The sequence below is a fragment of the Poeciliopsis prolifica genome, unplaced genomic scaffold (genome assembly GCF_027474105.1).
Source record: "Poeciliopsis prolifica strain line A6 unplaced genomic scaffold, Auburn_PproV2 SCAFFOLD096, whole genome shotgun sequence".
In the NCBI taxonomy this organism is placed as follows: Eukaryota; Metazoa; Chordata; class Actinopteri; order Cyprinodontiformes; family Poeciliidae; genus Poeciliopsis; species Poeciliopsis prolifica.
Window position 1 is genome coordinate 1062290 of NW_026562471.1, and position 17249 is coordinate 1079538.

Sequence of the window (17249 nt, forward strand, 5' to 3'; positions counted from 1 at the left end):
CCCAAAAATTGCAAACCAAGATATGCCAATAATATTTTTATATAACATGATTATGCTTTATATGAGCCAATACAGGAGACAGAAGGAAATCTTGTGCACAGGACATTTACTGATTATTTATTTTATGTTTTTTGGTCTTTGGTGTCTGTTCATGTTCAGGTTTTCTAAAGGTTTAATGTGGTTAAGCAATCCAATATTTAAGTTCACTTATGATTTGTTTTGCTTTATTTTGGTTTAATTGCATAAATATTGTGTGGCTGCATTAATCTGCCCCAAGCCAACATATTCTGCCCAGACAAGTTGTGGAGCATGCAGTAGATAAAATATAATTTGCATCACCTTTTCTGGACTGTATAGATGCAGAGCCTCAAGACATAACGGTGTGCTGGCATAAACTGAAGGTGGTGTGCTGGGATTTTTTGGTAACACTGCTGCTCAAGATAGGCATTGCTGGAGGATTTATTATTATTATTATTATTATTATTATTATTATTATTATTCTTTAAATTATCCAAATATTTGATAAGCAATGACATGTCATTGTATCTATGCGTCCTGCTCTCCTCAGTGACTGCAGACATCACTGAGTGGCTGCTTACACCTACTTTTCAAAAGTGTTAAATGTAAATGCAAAAACAGATTTATCAATCTGGTTCAGGTTTAGGAAATTACATTGCAGGTGGTAAGTCATTCTCTTCCCAGTATTTTGCACTTTCTGATGATCAGCATATGCTTTTCATATCCATGAAGGTAGACACGCTACAGTTAGTGTGCCTTCGATTCTCCTCTTTTTGCTATGCAACCCTGTTTGTGCGTTGTTTGTAGATGAAGTTTGCACATGATACCAATTTTTTAAACCTGTTTTTATGTATGTAAACATTTACCGTAATTTTCGGACTATAAGCCGCAACTTTTTTCCCATTTTTTCGACCCTGCGGCTTATATAGCAGTGCGGCTTATCTATGGATTTTTACAGCTAACGGCCACTAGGGGGATACCTAATCTCTATGGCAAGCCATTTTAACATAAATTCGGTTCCGTCTGACTATCCGTAATTATATTCTAGATATCTGAAAATGCATTTTGACTAGACAAAACTACATTTTGAATGGTAATTTAAGATATCTGCACTTATATTCTGACTAGTAAGAATAATAATTCAAGATATCTTCAATTACATTTTGACTAGTCAGAATGTAATTAGAGATATCTCAAATAGGTATTTTGTCTAGTCAAAATATAATTAGAGATATCTTAAATTGCTAAAATGTCTAGTCATAAAATAATTTGAGATATCTGGAATGTAAGGGCGGCAAAACCAAATTTATGTTAAAACGGCTTGCCATAAAATCTATGGATTTTACAATCCACCATGTTGACGTCACATTTGCTTCAATACACAAGTAGTCGCGCGCACGGGAACGCGGAGGTCCTCCCGAAGCAGACTTCTACCGCGAGTGGTACGAGACAGAACGACAGCGAGAAAGACGGACATTGCGAGCACAAGACAGTTTGTGAGATACCCTCATTATCCACTCACACAAGTTTGCGAGTGGATCCTGATGGCGTGGAGGAGTGTAAAAAAATTCACAATCACCAACGGGTTCAGAAAGGCTAGACTGCTGCGTGATTGAGAGGAGGACGCCGCCACACCTGAGGCCTTTCAGAGGCTGTTCGATTCCGACAGTGACGAAAAGGAGTTCGTTGGTTTTGAGAGCGACATCGAAAGAGAGGGGAGAGTGACTGACGAAGCCCTGAACCTGTTTGTTTCCGACACTGAAGATGAGGACTTTTGTGGTGTTAGTACGGAGGAAGAAGACGAAGATGATTGATGACTTGACTTTTCTGGTTACAGCCGTTTACTTCACCAAAGATGAAGAGGAGGGTTATGGTTATAACTTTTTGGTAGGCTGATAACCGTATATTTTAAGCAGCCGTGTTACTGCAATTTAGACTTACTGTCGTGTCACAGGCACTTTATTTGTTGTTGTAGCTTTATATGTTCTCTAGCTTCTGTAGCTACTATTGCACTAAATGGTTGAAAACGTTAGGCAAATATGCAACTTGTTTGTTCAAATGTTTATAAATGGGAGCTACTATTGCACTAAATTGTAACAGTTAACGTATGCAAATATGCAATTTGTGTTGAAATGTTAATAAATAGGAGATTCTCCAAACAGTTGCCTCTTTCCCAACAATCCCCTCTGTGCACGAACCATATGGTAATTACGTTAACATAAAAAACCTGCGGCTTATAGTCCGGTGCGGCTTGTATATGTACAAATCATGCAATTTAGCTTCTGCGGCTTATATTCAGGTGCGGCTAATAGTCCGGAAAGTACGGTACTATTTTAAGCCCTCTGTCTGAGACTCATTTCACCCCATTAGATGTCAGCACCATTAATGCAGTGTCTGTTGGTAGGTCCGTGATGAGGAACTGGAGGAGCTGGATCAGTTGCTGCAAAACCATTGCATCCTTTTTGCAGCGGGCGGCGTGGAGAATGGTTATGGCAAAGTTAACATTTTGCTACAGACTTACATTGGACGTGGAGAAGTTGATAGCTTCTCACTCATCTCAGATCTGTCATATGTGGCACAGGTAAGGATAAAATCATGACTCTCTAGTTTTCAGTCAACTTGTCAAGTTGCTTTGTGTAACTGTGTAACTGAGCCACTTTTTATATATATATATAGCACATGGCTGTAGTGTAACAAGGATTATCAGGCTGGTTTTTAGGACGTGTTCGATCTGCCCTGACATCAGGCATCAGCTTTCACTGGTCCTCTTTCACAAGCACATTCACGAGACAATCCGATCACATTAACACCTGACTAGATCAATCATAGCTGACCACAACTGAGCACTTTATCAGTAAGCTCTACCATCTGACCTCCTCTCTTACTCAAGCAATTCATCAGAGTACAGCTGTAGCCACCTGCATATCTGAAGCAAGCCAGACCTCCTCCTCATTGCACATGATAAGTCATGTGAGTGCAGGATCCTGAATCCTGCGGCAGCCACATTCTGCCTCTGTCCCATATCAAACATGTAATCCAGCTGTCAGCTTTACTGTTAAATCTGTTGCTTCCTAAAAAAAAAAAGGAAGAAAAGTGTCCTGAAGTGCATGTGTCCTTTTTCAGAACGCTGCTCGGATTGTCAGAGCTTTGTTTGAGATCGCTCTCAGGAAGCGCTGGCCTGCCATGACCTACCGACTGCTCAACCTCTGCAAGGTGATTGACAGGAGGCTGTGGGGCTTTGCGCACCCTCTTCGCCAGTTTCCCAACCTGAGCCATGTCATACTCAACCGCTTAGAGGAGAAGAGGCTTACAGTGGACAAACTGAAGGAAATGAAGAAGGATGAAATTGGTAAAAACACACCATTTTCACAAAATGCATCCATTAGACATGGAACAAACGGCTGAGGATAAAATTCTACCTCTGTAAATCTTTTACTGATAATTGCACTGGAATATTCTTCTGGTAATTTCTAAATGAGCTGTTGAACACTGTTTAAAAGAATATTTATTGTAAAGTGCATGTTCAGTATGTAAATAAGTTGTGGTTTTCTCAGGTCACATGCTGCACCATGTCAACATTGGATTAACTGTCAAGCAGTGCGTCCACCAGATTCCTGCCTTCACAATGGAGGCGAGCGTCCAGCCAATAACACGCACAGTTTTACGTGTGCTACTCATCATCACTCCTGACTTCCGCTGGAATGACCAGGTGAATAAATTCAGAAATTCCTATGAAAGCTTTTAGAGGTGACCTCCATGCTTCATTTGATGTGGGAAAAACTAGAGCTGCACATAAAGCATCTGCAAAGTAACATGGTGGTGGTAGTATTATGCTGTGCAAAGGACTTCCTAAGCAGTAAGAGGATAGCAGGTATAATGAAAAGATGAATGGAGTTAAATACTGAACAGTCCTGAAGGAAAGGCTGTTAAAGGCTGCAGAAGACCTGCTGAGGCTTCTTGGATTCTAACCACAGTTCTTTTGAGCTTACTTCATCAGAACACACATTTCTGTCTTTGCAAGGAACCCTTTAGGGATCATGGAGGGTGTGATTGGTTATTGTGTTATTGTAAGCAAATCAAGCAGCTGCTTAGGGCCCCTAGACCACTGAGGGGCCCCCTCGATGAAGCTTTTTTTTTTTTTTCTAACAATTTATATGTCATTATAATAACAAAAACACAATTTTATTATGAAATGGTTTGTTTTCACAGTGATATATGTGTGATAATGTATTTAGAAATCATTACTTTTTGGACAAAAAGAGCGGAAAAAATGCTCTTGAGGTCCACCTGGTGGCCGTGCTAGGTCATGCATGCTTCACCAGTAATATGAGCTGCCATGCAGTGTGCATTCAAACATCCAAAACTCTGGTAGAACCAGTGGCGGCTCCAGAAATTATTTTCTGCACGTGCGAAGGGGGGCCCTAAGTATTTTACTGAGGGTGTGTTGTTGCCCAGGACTCCGCCCCTCCACCCCTTTCACGCTTTACTTTCTCCCTCTCTACTTCCTCTTCTGAGAGGGGAGATGTGCTGCTACCTCTCTAACGGGTGAAATGAGTTTCCTAAATCTGCTGGGATTTACCTTGTCCAGAACTGAAGTAAACTCTGTTTAAACTGGTGTCGAGAAAAACTCGCCTGTTTTCGACGACCTTCATTCAGATGTCCCACCCTTCTTCCCCCTGTGAAAGATTATATTAAAAACATTCAGTCCGTTACGATATCAGGTTTCCAGGCTTGATATTTATTGATTATTAATGAGCCTCTCATGAACACAGCGGTGGTTAATTAGCTAATTTAAACTCCTGCTCTGCTAGTCAGTCTGTCTTTGAGTCACCTTTTTTTTTTTGTTAATGGAACCAAAACGCACTGAATTGCGCAACACCTTGTTGTAACAATAATTACTGATTATTAATTTTGACACGTTTGGTTGATTTTTTAAAAATTATTTTTCTTTAATGAAGCTACAAACGTTTTGGATCTTGGTGAATATTTTTGATAAGCCTGTCAGAAGAGGTCTCAGCGTCCTGGCGGCCTTCAGTTTGTCACCTAATGCTGAGATCGACTCAAAACCTTTCTGCGATCGACCGGTCGATGTATTGAGCACCCCTGTTGTACATATTCATCTGACTACTTTCTTTTTTTTGTTCGACATGTTTAGTATGGATTAAAATATTGAGAAATAAACCAGAAGACATACAACTACGATAGCCGTTGATTACTGCACGCACTTAAATACGTCGCAGCACTGATTGGCCGAGCAATGTCAGGTGATTCTCTGAGGCAAGTAATGGACAAGCAGGGCGTGTCATCACAGTTTTACATAAGTGTGTCTTTACCTCCACGGCAGAGGCTCCGCCGAACCCCTGGGACCGACTCATCAAACCCCCAGGGTTCAATTGAACCCGGGTTAAGAACCACTGCTATAAACGATAGGACTGGAGCCTCACTAAGAGCCGTTCTTTGTTCTTGTAATGCTCTGCATACACTGCAGTAGCTATTATTATTTTTGTTTAATTATATACATTGATATTTATTTAATTAGCAAATGAACAACACGCAAGAACAGAAGAGCACACAGAACATCCTCATTTCTCTTTGATTGTTTTCGTCACCTGTCATTTGGCAGACATTACAGTACTGTGCTGCCTGGCTTCAGGTAGTGGGAGAGAGGGTGAAAACATTCACAGTGTGCATCTTGTGCTTGGTAACTTCTTACTTTTTGCTCCTGGGGCAGTGTTCATAATTGAGTGTTGTTTACTATTAAAGTATCACCTTAATTGCTATGTTTAATGGTGCAGACAGTGGTGGGCGTTATGGGCAAATGCCCAGGGCTTTATCTTTTAGCAATGGCATGAGACCTCTGTGGATTGTGGAACAGAGTTGGAAGCAAAGCAGAATGAAGAATTTGAATAGATTATTATATTGGTTAAATTTATTTCTGCTCTAAGTTTTTAATATCTAGGTCTCTTTATGGAAATGTGGATCTTTCAGATCAATTTAAGAAACACTTTGGTCATATTTCACATTTTGTTGTGTTATGTAGCTTGAGGCACAGGTCTTGGTCTTGACTCAGTCTCGACCTCTCTCGGTCTTGGACCCTAAAAGTGCTGGTTTTGTCTTGGTCTCAATGCACTGTGGTATTGGTCTTGACTTGGTCGTGTGTTAGGTGGTCTTAACTACAACACTACCTGATACATCAGAAACTGACTCAGTCAGTGTGAGAACAGTTCTCCAGTTCAGGAATGCTCAGCAGCACTCTAAAGTGAAGCTATATCCTTTTCCTCCTTGCCTCATTCAAAAGATTTGAACAAGAAATTAAATAATGAGAGCTGAAGTACTTTTTTACCTACTTTGACAATATTTAAAAATTTCCCACTGTATGTAACACACCCCTAAATGTTTACTCATTTATGTAGTTCTTGATCATAGATACTATTAATTGTTAGCAGATTCCAAAAGATAAATTATGCTGTGAATCTAAGCAGACAACAGCTGCTGCATTTTGTGCGTTTCATTTCAGGGGTTTTCCTCCTCCTCTCTAATAAAACGTGCCACTCAATATTTAATAACCCAAGCAGCACAGCATGGCCACATTCATTCTGCTCCTATTTTGTTATTTTTCCTGCCCTGAAATCTCCAGCTGTGCTTGAGTACCTGAATGCCTACAACCCTCACCAAGATTTCTCACCTCAGTGGTCTGACTGGCCACTTGTGGATCAGGAGAAGCTCGGCCCAAATATTATAATGGAATTTGAGGGAAACAGGAAGCCTATTGTAGTGGGGCTGGATATGAAGATGAATGTTTATGTCCGATTAGCAATGCATGCTTTAATCATGGGAGAGTGGTAATGGAACACTGGCTGGCTTAGCTGTGATCCAGCTGCAGAGCCAGGACACATGTACCAACACATGAGCCCTCCTCCCCGAAAGTACCCTGAAAACAAACCACACACAGACACTGTGTGTGACACTGTGTCTCATCACCAGTTTCATTTATTGTTGTCTGTATCAGCCAAGGTGGTAATCATAAGGCCATCTTGTTTTAAAGTGCTTAACACAAATATTAATTCCCATTGATTTGCATTTTGTCACATAAATCTAATATATTTTCTTGTTGCTTTTTATGTGCTGGATTGTTATTATTATACAAATTTTGGATTCTATGACAGTTGTCAGTGGCTCCATCGTTATGGAGATGATTTAACCAGCTTTGTACATCTAGACCAGGCATCTCCAGCCAACCATCCAGGTTTACTGTGCCCTGTTTCAGCACACCTAAATCAAATTAATGACTTGTTATTGGGCCTTTGTCAATTTATGGCATGCTAAAGAGGTCACTCAGTCATGTGACTCATCTTTGTTGGAGCAGGGATGCTGTAGGACAGAAGATATCCCTATCTGGAGAATGAAATGTTTGTCTTTTCTTTTTTTTTAAGTAGTTCAAGCCTATATCAATTACTCTTGTGTAACCTGGTTGAATGTATCTGTTGTTATAATTACTCAAAATGTTTTTGAGTATATTCCATATTCATTTCTATGGACTATAATGGGAGTCTTTGTTTCTTACAAACTGTGACTGTCAGGAAAACAATTTTTTTTTGTGAACCATACACATTGAGTCTAAGTGTCACCCCTGAGTAATAATAATTACACAGCAAGAACTTTTGCAAATAATTATCTTTATTTTTTACCTCATAAATGTGTAGGTGTGTGCATGTGTGTGTGTGTGTCAATTATGAATACCGGCAGTGTTATTGTCACAATCAACATATTAGCCTTCTTTGAAATTAGCTAACACTAGTTATCTAACCAAGCTGGCTAACATTACTGCTTATTCTTTATTGTGCATGTGTATTATTTCTGTGTGCGTGTCTGTGTGTGTCTGACACCCTGGATGAGAAAATCAAGAGAGAAAATGTATTGAATGACATGCAAACCTATTGATCAATGTGTTCAAGGTTCTTTCTGTTATCATCTCAATAAATAAAATAAAAATTAATTTCTATAAAAATAAATTAATAAATCCAAAGCTGGAAAATAATAGAGTAATCTTTCCAGGTCAGAGAGGATGTCCTGCCCCAAGTGGAGGATTTTAAGTATCTTGGGATTTTGTTCACCAATGAGGGAAAAATGTTGCGGGAGACCAACAGGCAGATTGGCGCAGTGTCTGCAGTGAAGCGGGCTCTTTACCAATCTGTTGAAAAAATAAAAAAGACAAATCCTTTGTTGGTGGCACCAAGACTTTTGAATGCCCTTCCTCTGACTTTTAGATCAGCAGAGGCCTTACAAAGATACGTTTTGAAGGACAGGAAAAAACAGATCTTTTTCAATCTGCCTTTGTGTATTTATTTTGTTTGTTGAAGTATTTTGTAATTTTTATCTTGATAGGTGCTATGTTTCACTTATACTTCAGGTCCATGGGTCCGTGGGAGAGCCATGGTGGTTGTGGGTAGAAGACCCCATCAATGATCACATTTACCACTCTGAGTACTTCCTCTTGCAGAAGAAACAGGTTGGTTTTTGTTTTGGACCTTAGCTAGATTAAGGTCTAAGAAATGGAGAGTGTAATTTTTAATAACTGGTATGTTGGTTCTTTATGTAGGTGGTAACCAAAGAGCCTCAGCACATAGTATTCACCATTCCCATCTTTGAGCCGTTACCCTCCCAGTACTACATTAAGGCAGTGTCTGACCGCTGGCTTGGAGCAGAGGCCGTGTGCATCATCAACTTCCAGAACCTCATTCTACCTGAGCGACATCCCCCACACACTGGTACACACAAGCAAACACACACAAAATGTCCGACCAAATTCAAGAAAGCCACCGGATTTATTATTGCGAGAATGTCCCACATGAGAAGTACTCCACTTTTTCTTCTTTTGTGATTTCTGCACTAAGCCTCTACGTTATAGACACACTTTGAACATTGTCAGTTAAAGCAGGGGTCTCTTAGCCTTGCCTGTGTCCTTCAGCTCTTAAATGCATTCTGGCTCCAAAACAGCTGAATCAAATGACTGAATTACCTCTTGAATTTGTCATTTATTTGTTCAGAAAGTATGCTTCTAAAACTACAGTAGATCTCAAGAACCAGGGTTGAGGACCCCTGGCTTAAAGAATGATGTAGCTAATATTTGGACTGCCATCGAGTTTCCAAAGACTGGACTTCTGCTTGATGAAGAGGACGGCATAAGCTCCAGGGCAAATTTGCCCTGGAGCTTATGACGAAAGTGACATTAAGAGTTACAAGGACAGACTGAGGAAGTGGATGACAAAAGTAATCGGAGGTTGTTCAATTCTAACACTGAAGAAGATGATTTTTTTTTCGGTCTTCTTCCTGTCCACTTTCTTAGGTGGATAGGAAGAAGACAGTTGTCTAGAACTGTGTTTACATTACAAATGTGCATAAATCGTTGTCTATATTCTGCCAATGTTTAAAAATGCAATCTCACAATTCCAGTGTTCCCACTAAATAAGAAATTAAGTTAAAATAACATGAATAAGTTAGTTCACACGACACATCATTAAAAATTATGGCAGTAAGAAATGTTAACACTTACATAAGATATAGTTATAATTCAGTCACGGGCTAGTGCACATCATCGAGAAGCCATCAGAGGAGATGTCAACGTTTTATTCAGACTTTCGCAGGACAAGCCCCTTATACTTGGGAGCGGTTACATATGCAGAAGTTTGGAGAAACTGTAGTCACTGATTTTACAGGAGAGTCATACATTCAATATCTTTGAAAGACACACAACTTATCAACTGTGTGATGCTGTGAACGCTTTGGTGGAGCCAGCTGCAGTCTCCAGAAAAATAAACAAACTACAAATCATCATCCTCCTAACACTTCCTGTTGCCTTCATCATTTTCGCCAGAAGTAACATCCGACTGTTGATGAATGATGTGAAAAAAGTGTTTTCTTTTTTACAAAAAAAGATGGGTTTTTTTAACATATATTTGCATGTTTCTGTAAAGAAAATTTATTTTCTTCTTTGTGTGGAACATTTTTCTGATTTTTCTATTGATTGTAAAGTTTTGACATTTAATGCATTCTGTTCTTGGAAAAAATAAGTGTTGCTATGTTTCAGAAAGTCCACCTAATTTGCATTGATTAATAAATGGTTGAAATATGGCTTAAAATGTGTAACAGTTCGTAATAACCTGGATAATTTACAGTATGTGAAGCCTGGTGTTTGAAGAACTCATCTAACATTGGCCTCTTCTTAGGGGTTGGAGAAGACAATAGCAGGGTGATGAGGCAAAATATAAATTTTATGAGCTGAGAGTTTGCTTCCCTGTTTTCACAGGACATCAACCATCAACAATCAGTGCTATGATTATATTAAGGTTTTGTTTGTTGTAATGTGTGATAAATATAAACTTTTATATCCTCTACACATTTCTTTAAACTGAGCAGCATTATTGTGGTCAGTGTGTGGTTCCTGTCACAGGTAAACCGTGCAATTTGTTAAGCTCAGAAGACAGCTATTCATTACTGCACAAGATGAGGTCAACTTGCTTCTTCCAATGAAAAAGATCTTGAAGAATTTTAATGTACAGCAGCTCATTAAAAAACCAAAAGGAGTGGATAATTTTGCCACATGAAATTAAAATTGTCTATTGTCCAATTACATTTCTATTACTTCAGATTAACTTGACTTGATGATTTGGTAAAGCTAATATAGTTTTAGTTTGTGTACAACTGATGAATCACAAAGTAAATGTAAAGTTGTTGCTGTATTGTTATATTGTGTGCAGGGTTGATCTCAAATCTTCAGTAAAATTCCTGTTAGGATATATCTACACACTCTATTCTGTGACACTGTAACTCGATATAGTTGCTGTCATGCATGGCTTTTTGTTGCAAAAGTAACTGGGTGATTATGTTGGATTTCATTGTGGTTTTCCTCTTCTTTTTCTGCTCAGAACTTCTGGACCTGCAGCCATTGCCTGTGGCAGCTCTGGGGAACCAAGAATTTGAGAGCTTGTACAAGTTCACTCACTTTAATCCCATCCAGACACAGATCTTCCACACACTGTACCACACTGACACAAACGTCCTGCTGGGGGCGCCAACAGGCTCTGGGAAAACCATTGCAGCCGAGCTTGCCATGTTCCGGGTCTTCAGCAAGTATCCCTCCTCTAAGGTTAGATTGACTGAGGCTCTTTGTGTGTGTTTTTGCATCAGTTCTAATTTAGTTTATTGGAGGTCTTCACTGTTACATTGATTCTGGAAACATAACCACTTCAAGCTATGTGTTAGAAGTGATTAGAAGTATTTAGCAATATAGGAAGCTAGGTTTTATTTTCTGTAAACTTTGACTTTCTCATGTGCTTTTCTGTATTAATCAAAACAAGTTTTGCATACATAAGGTGTAATTTTTGATGGCTCAGCTTATCAAGTCATTCCTGACCTTTTTGTCTTAATTTTTTCTATTTAGGTTGTCTACATTGCCCCTTTAAAAGCTTTGGTGAGAGAGAGGATTGAGGACTGGAAGATCAGGATTGAAGAAAAACTGGGGAAAAAGTAAGTGACATTCCTCACAGAAAGCTCCACCTCTCAGGAGAGGTATCATTTTGTTGTGATAAGATGTTTTGCTGAGCTGTCGTTCTTTTCCCTGTTTCTTGTGTGTGAAGAGTGGTAGAGCTGACTGGTGACGTTACTCCAGATATGAGAGCTATCGCACAAGCTGACCTCATTGTCACCACACCAGAGAAGTGGGATGGAGTGAGCAGAAGTTGGCAGAACCGGAGTTATGTTCAGAAAGTGGCCATTCTCATCATAGATGAGATCCACCTGTTGGGTAGGTGTCACTCTGTGTTATCTGGTTCTAAAAATCAGCATATACATCCAGCTAGTATGTTGGCCTCTAAAGGGCTGTGATGAGGGAGAGAGAAAGAAACTACATTTTACACATTCTCTGCTGCTGACATGCATATGTTATTGAACTGTGTGTCCAGGTGAGGACAGGGGCCCTGTGTTGGAAGTAATTGTGTCCAGGACTAACTTCATCTCCTCTCACACTGCAAAGAGAGTGAGAGTGGTTGGTCTGTCCACGGCTCTAGCCAATGCTCGGGATCTCGCTGACTGGCTGGGAATTCAACAGGTGAACTGTAAAAAACACATGGTCTGTCTGAGTTAGTGTTTAAATTCAAACAGCAGGACCATTTAATGATAGTGTTACATAATTTAATAGCTCTCGTTTGTCACAGTGTAAGTGTCAAAGGTTCAACAACCTGATAAAGAAGACTGCTTCTGTTCTGGTTCTGTTCTGGGGGCATGGCTGTGGAACCTCTGGAGGGGATGATGCAAAGAAGATTTTGAATTAATATGATGTATATCTAGTATGATATTAATATCTGTAACATTCTACAGTTGTAATGAAATTCTTAAAGTATCACCAGGTTTTCTGTAACTTTCGTTGTATCTCAGAAGTATCAAGTTTAGGGCTAAATTAGATTGAATAACCTAAAGAACACACATGCTGTGTTTCAGGGCTGGACCACTGTATTATTTTTAAAGTCTCTTACTTATTTCTGCAGAGCTCAACAGTTTTGATCTTTGTCAATGTGGTGTCCTTGTGTTTAAGAAGAGTGGTGGGACATATGCTCAGAGTCACAGAAAGGTCGAGTTCTAGTAAACCCAGTGGAATGTGTGCCATCCATTAATCTGGCTGCTTGGCTGCTGCTGAGATGGAAGATGCCCAGCCCACTCCATCGCTCTAATGTATTTCTAGACATTCAGGATAGAATACAAGATCCAGTTAGTCAGGCACATCACAGGTTAAACAAAAGGCCACCAGTGTCCTGCTGCTTTCGTGTCACAGCCGGAGGGAGCTTCAGGTTTCCAGTTGCTCACTTTCATTTTCAGTTTTTTTTTTCCCTTCTTTTTCCCATTGTCCCTGGTGCTGTCTAACAGGTGGGGTTGTTTAACTTCCGTCCATCTGTGCGTCCTGTCCCACTGGAAGTTCACATTCATGGCTTCCCAGGACAACACTACTGTCCCCGAATGGCCAGCATGAACAAACCCACTTTCCAAGGTCCAGTTGCACATTCACATTCATGTCTTCATATTGTCATAAGCAGTCATCTTCTGTGTCAGATGCTGTGAGATCAGGTTCTACACGTATTTAAGCAAAAATATTTGTCTTAACATTTAGCATTACAAAGAAAACAGCTGCTGAGATAGAAAGCATCAACATATAAATATATGTTTTATGTTAAGTTATGCCTTTGGATGTGGGACTTGAAAATTGCTATTAAATCCTAAGAAGTAGTAGCCAATATCTTTTTGAACATTTCTTCATAGCGATACGCAGTCATTCACCTGCCAAGCCAGTGCTGATTTTTGTGTCATCAAGAAGACAAACCCGCCTGACTGCCCTGGACCTGATCGCCTATCTGGCCACAGAGGACAACCCCAAGCAGTGGCTGCACCAAGATGAGAGAATGGTATGTTGACACCCTGTCCTGTTTCCAAACTGCAGTAATCAGCATTTGTGACAATTAGCATAGGTGTGCCAACTCATGAGAAAATCATGAGTTGGCACACCTCATGATTTGAAATTGTACATTCACATTCCTGTTGCATGCATTTTTCTGCAAGAGCTACAATTTTATAATTGGGATTTTTAGAATTTAGCAGAAATGTTTTTCATTGTCCCTTAGTGGGAAAATTCAGATGTAGCGACAGCATTGTGGTAGGTTAACATAGATAAAAATAATATTAAAATAAATAATAACTATAGAATAATGTACTGTACGGTAAGGACAAGATTATGACATAAAAATAATGTGCAGTTAACAGAAATAGTGTACAATTTTCTCTAAATAAAAGCCATGATATATGTTTGTGATGTGGTCCATTCTTAATTACAACACAGACTTACAACTTTGTCTTTGAAATTTTCTGTTTTAAAAATATTTGGGTGTCTAAATATTTTAGAATAATTTTTCACTGCAATCTTTAGGGCATTTTGCTCCTTTCTTGAAAAATAGTTCAAGCCTATCCAGAATGTGAAAACACGTTTGCAAAGTAATCCACACATGTAGTCAAGCTGTGTTAGACTAAAGATGCACTTAAAGGTTGTAAGATAGTAGCTTTTGAGTTAGAGACTCCTGATCTAAACTTTACCATTGTAGCCCTATCTTTATGTTTAGTGCTGTTTTCCTGCTGAAATTTGTGGCTGCTTCTCTGATTGTTTTACTTGCTCATTCTGTCAGTATCTCTTGGTAGGTTACAATTCTTTATGGTGGATTGTTTCAACTAAATGTCCCAAGTCTTAGATTATGTCTATAACTAGGGGAGCAGCAATTTAATAGTGCTGATTTCTTTAATTTTGGGAAATCTGTAAACAGCTGATACTTACTTGTGAAGCCAATCATATTCCTGAATCTTATCTATCTCAGCAACGGTCTAAAATCAACTACTGTCCTCTTCTGCTCTCCTGTATGACAACCCTCACCCTAACCCTAACCCACATGACCTCCAGGGGTGGAGATCATGCCTCCACCCTTGCGGTTAACAATAGTCACCCCACTTTTGCCAACTCAGTGACTTTCTTACTATACTTAGTGACATTTTAGACAAAAAACAATTGTATTTGCAAAAATCAAAATCTGTAGGTCAGACTTTTTAAAACTTGGTAATTTACGATCAACCTGAAAACTGCAGTCGGTGTATCCCTATCTATAACCTTACCCTGCTTTAAACTTGTCCATGACTATCTTCCTGACTTGTCTGCTCCTTCCTGTGGTTTTCTCAGAGCTGTTAGTTTGTTCATTTGTATTTCCCAAAAAAACAAAAAAAACAAAAATCTATGTATAAAATTTTCTGTTGACCTGTCCCAAACATTCATGAGTACTGCTGTAAGGCACTTTAGACTAGGCCTCTTACGATAATCAATAAATCAATCATATGACAATTGAAAATTATCGATCTCATTTTAATTTGTCAGCTGTATCGTTTTTTTCTGCCTTTTTCTCTTTCTACTAATTACACTGGATGATAAAAGGCTCAACTCCAGTGCTCTCCTCTGACCCTCCCTTCCTCAATTCCTTAGCTTAAGGGAGGAGTGAACTATTGCATCAGGTAGTCGAATATGCCCATGTTCTCTGTCTAAATCTAATGATTATTGAAAGGCCATATAGTATACAGAATCTGAACTCATTTGGTTGAATGTAGTTTTCGTTTCCACTTTGGTTTTATATTGTGTTTAGTTTTTATCCAAGTGCATTTTTTATTAATGGAGACTGAGAGTCGATTTTATTTTGTTTTTGGTTGTTTACCAGTTCCAGTGTTAGATGTTCTTTTAAATTGATGTAATGGTAAGGGCATAATAATGCAAGCACATTCTGCCAAAAATAAATACATTTTCAAAATGGTCTTCAAACAATATTATTGTTTATCTAAATTTTGAGACTACTAATCACTCAGCAAAATTTATTGGGACAGACCTACTTTAGATTACAGCAATGTGATTACTCAAAGGCGGCCTAATATAATGTCTATTTAAGCAAAGGTGAAAAGTGAAATGTCAGTTAGAACAGCTCGGCAGATATGTTGCTTCAGAGTAATCTGAGTTAGTAATTCCTATCCCTGTATGACAAACTCTGTGAGTGTTCTGCTGATTACTGCACTGCCTGCTGCTTTTTGGTGCTGGCCTGTGCAGCAGCTCTGCTCCCTGCTAGTTAACTGGCAGCCTCAAGAAATAGCTGCCTCATTCTCTCACATTCAAATGCTGTCTTTGAAAGATAGGTGCAGGGGTTCTGTCAGCATTGCTGCAGAGATTGAAGAGGTAGAAGGACAACCTGTCAGTGCTCAGACCATACTCCACACACTACATAAAATTAGTCTACATGGATGTCACCCCAGAAGGAAGCCTCTTCTGAAGCCTGCACACCAGAAAGCCTGCAAACAGTTTACTGAAGACATGTCAACAAAGGACATGGATTTCTGGATTTCTGTGGTCTGATGAGACCAAGATTAATTTGTTTGGTTCAGATGGTCTCCAGCATGTGTGGTAGCTGTCAGGTGAGGAGTACAAAGATAAGTGTGAGATGCCTACAGTCAAGCATGGTGATGGGAATGTTATGGTCCGGGGCTCCATGAGTGCTGCAGATGATGGGGAGTTACATTTCATGAACTATGTTCTGTGAAATACTGAAGCAGAGCCTGATCCCCTACTACTTCTGTTTAACATCTATAACAACTTGTCTGCAGACCTCTATGTAAACTTTTGATGTTAGCACCTCAGAGAGATCTAGAATTGTAAGACCGAGATATCAAGAAAAAGAAAAATCAGTAGCAACTGGTAGGGCCCTTTCAGGGGCCCCTCCAGACATCCAGAGGCCTTTAGACATTCGGGTGGGAGCTCGGGCAGGCGAGGCTCTGGCACCTGGGGGGCGTCTAGGTTGTGGTGACTCTGGGCGAGCATGGGGTGGAGCACTGAAAGGAGCACTGGAAGACTCACTGTGAGGAGCACTGAGGGTCTCGGTTGGATCAGATTGCCCTCTAACTGGGACTGGAATTGATGAGACCAGGAACTCTGGCTTAGATGGAAGCCATTATGGCTAGAGCTGCTTCTCGTAATCACCTCGCTTTTCCAACAGCTCTATCAAGCCCAACGAAAGGAGGTGCGGAGGTTAAGGCCATTCTAATGGCAATACCGAGACATCTGCAGGTGTAGTAGGGTTTATCCATGGCTTCCACATAGTCCTTTATAGTAGACTTGAAGTCATTCAAAAATCAGCTCTGCTGGGTCCATGTTATTAACCCTTTTTCACACCACAACCTAGGATCCAGGTCGTGGTGTGAAAAAGGATGATTTAATCAAAGCTCTCACAGATTAACAAAAATCCAGGCAGCACAGGTGAACTAAGAGGCAAGAAACTCAACACTGGTAAAACTGAAACTCACCTTGAATCTCTGCCGTTTCTGAAAGCTCCTCAGCACACGAAACAAGTTACACAGGGAGTTGGTGACAAAAAATACTGTACGTTATGTATTCTCAAACTGTCAGCCAAATCCTGCTAAAATGATCCACTTGCAATGAATCCCAGGGTAGTGAGAACTACGTCTTCTTAACGTCTGACTACAGATTCCAGGAAAAAACAACAAAATGTACATATAGGAGTATGATTAGTCTTATCACTATTTGCTCAAATATATTGCTACAAGCTGTTTATTTCTGATATGTTATCAGAGGGATAATATATAAAATTATTCTGTAT

General features: G+C 39.6%; 1 protein-coding gene across 3 annotated transcripts in view; it reads left to right on the forward strand.

Moving 5' to 3' along the window:
* ascc3 (activating signal cointegrator 1 complex subunit 3) overlaps positions 1-17249 on the forward strand; it is a 177321-nt gene that overhangs the window by 139498 nt on the left and 20574 nt on the right. For 2 of the 3 annotated variants that reach the window (XM_055023204.1, XM_055023205.1), the window contains 11 exons: positions 2423-2599; positions 3142-3367; positions 3573-3727; positions 8429-8527; positions 8618-8786; positions 10944-11164; positions 11459-11544; positions 11655-11821; positions 11979-12124; positions 12937-13057; positions 13327-13469. In XM_055023204.1, coding sequence (XP_054879179.1) covers positions 2423-2599; positions 3142-3367; positions 3573-3727; positions 8429-8527; positions 8618-8786; positions 10944-11164; positions 11459-11544; positions 11655-11821; positions 11979-12124; positions 12937-13057; positions 13327-13469 — 1710 coding nt within the window. Of the gene's footprint in view, positions 1-2422; positions 2600-3141; positions 3368-3572; positions 3728-8403; positions 8528-8617; positions 8787-10943; positions 11165-11458; positions 11545-11654; positions 11822-11978; positions 12125-12936; positions 13058-13326; positions 13470-17249 lie in introns of those variants that run through there. The other variant, XM_055023206.1, reaches the window with a different exon arrangement.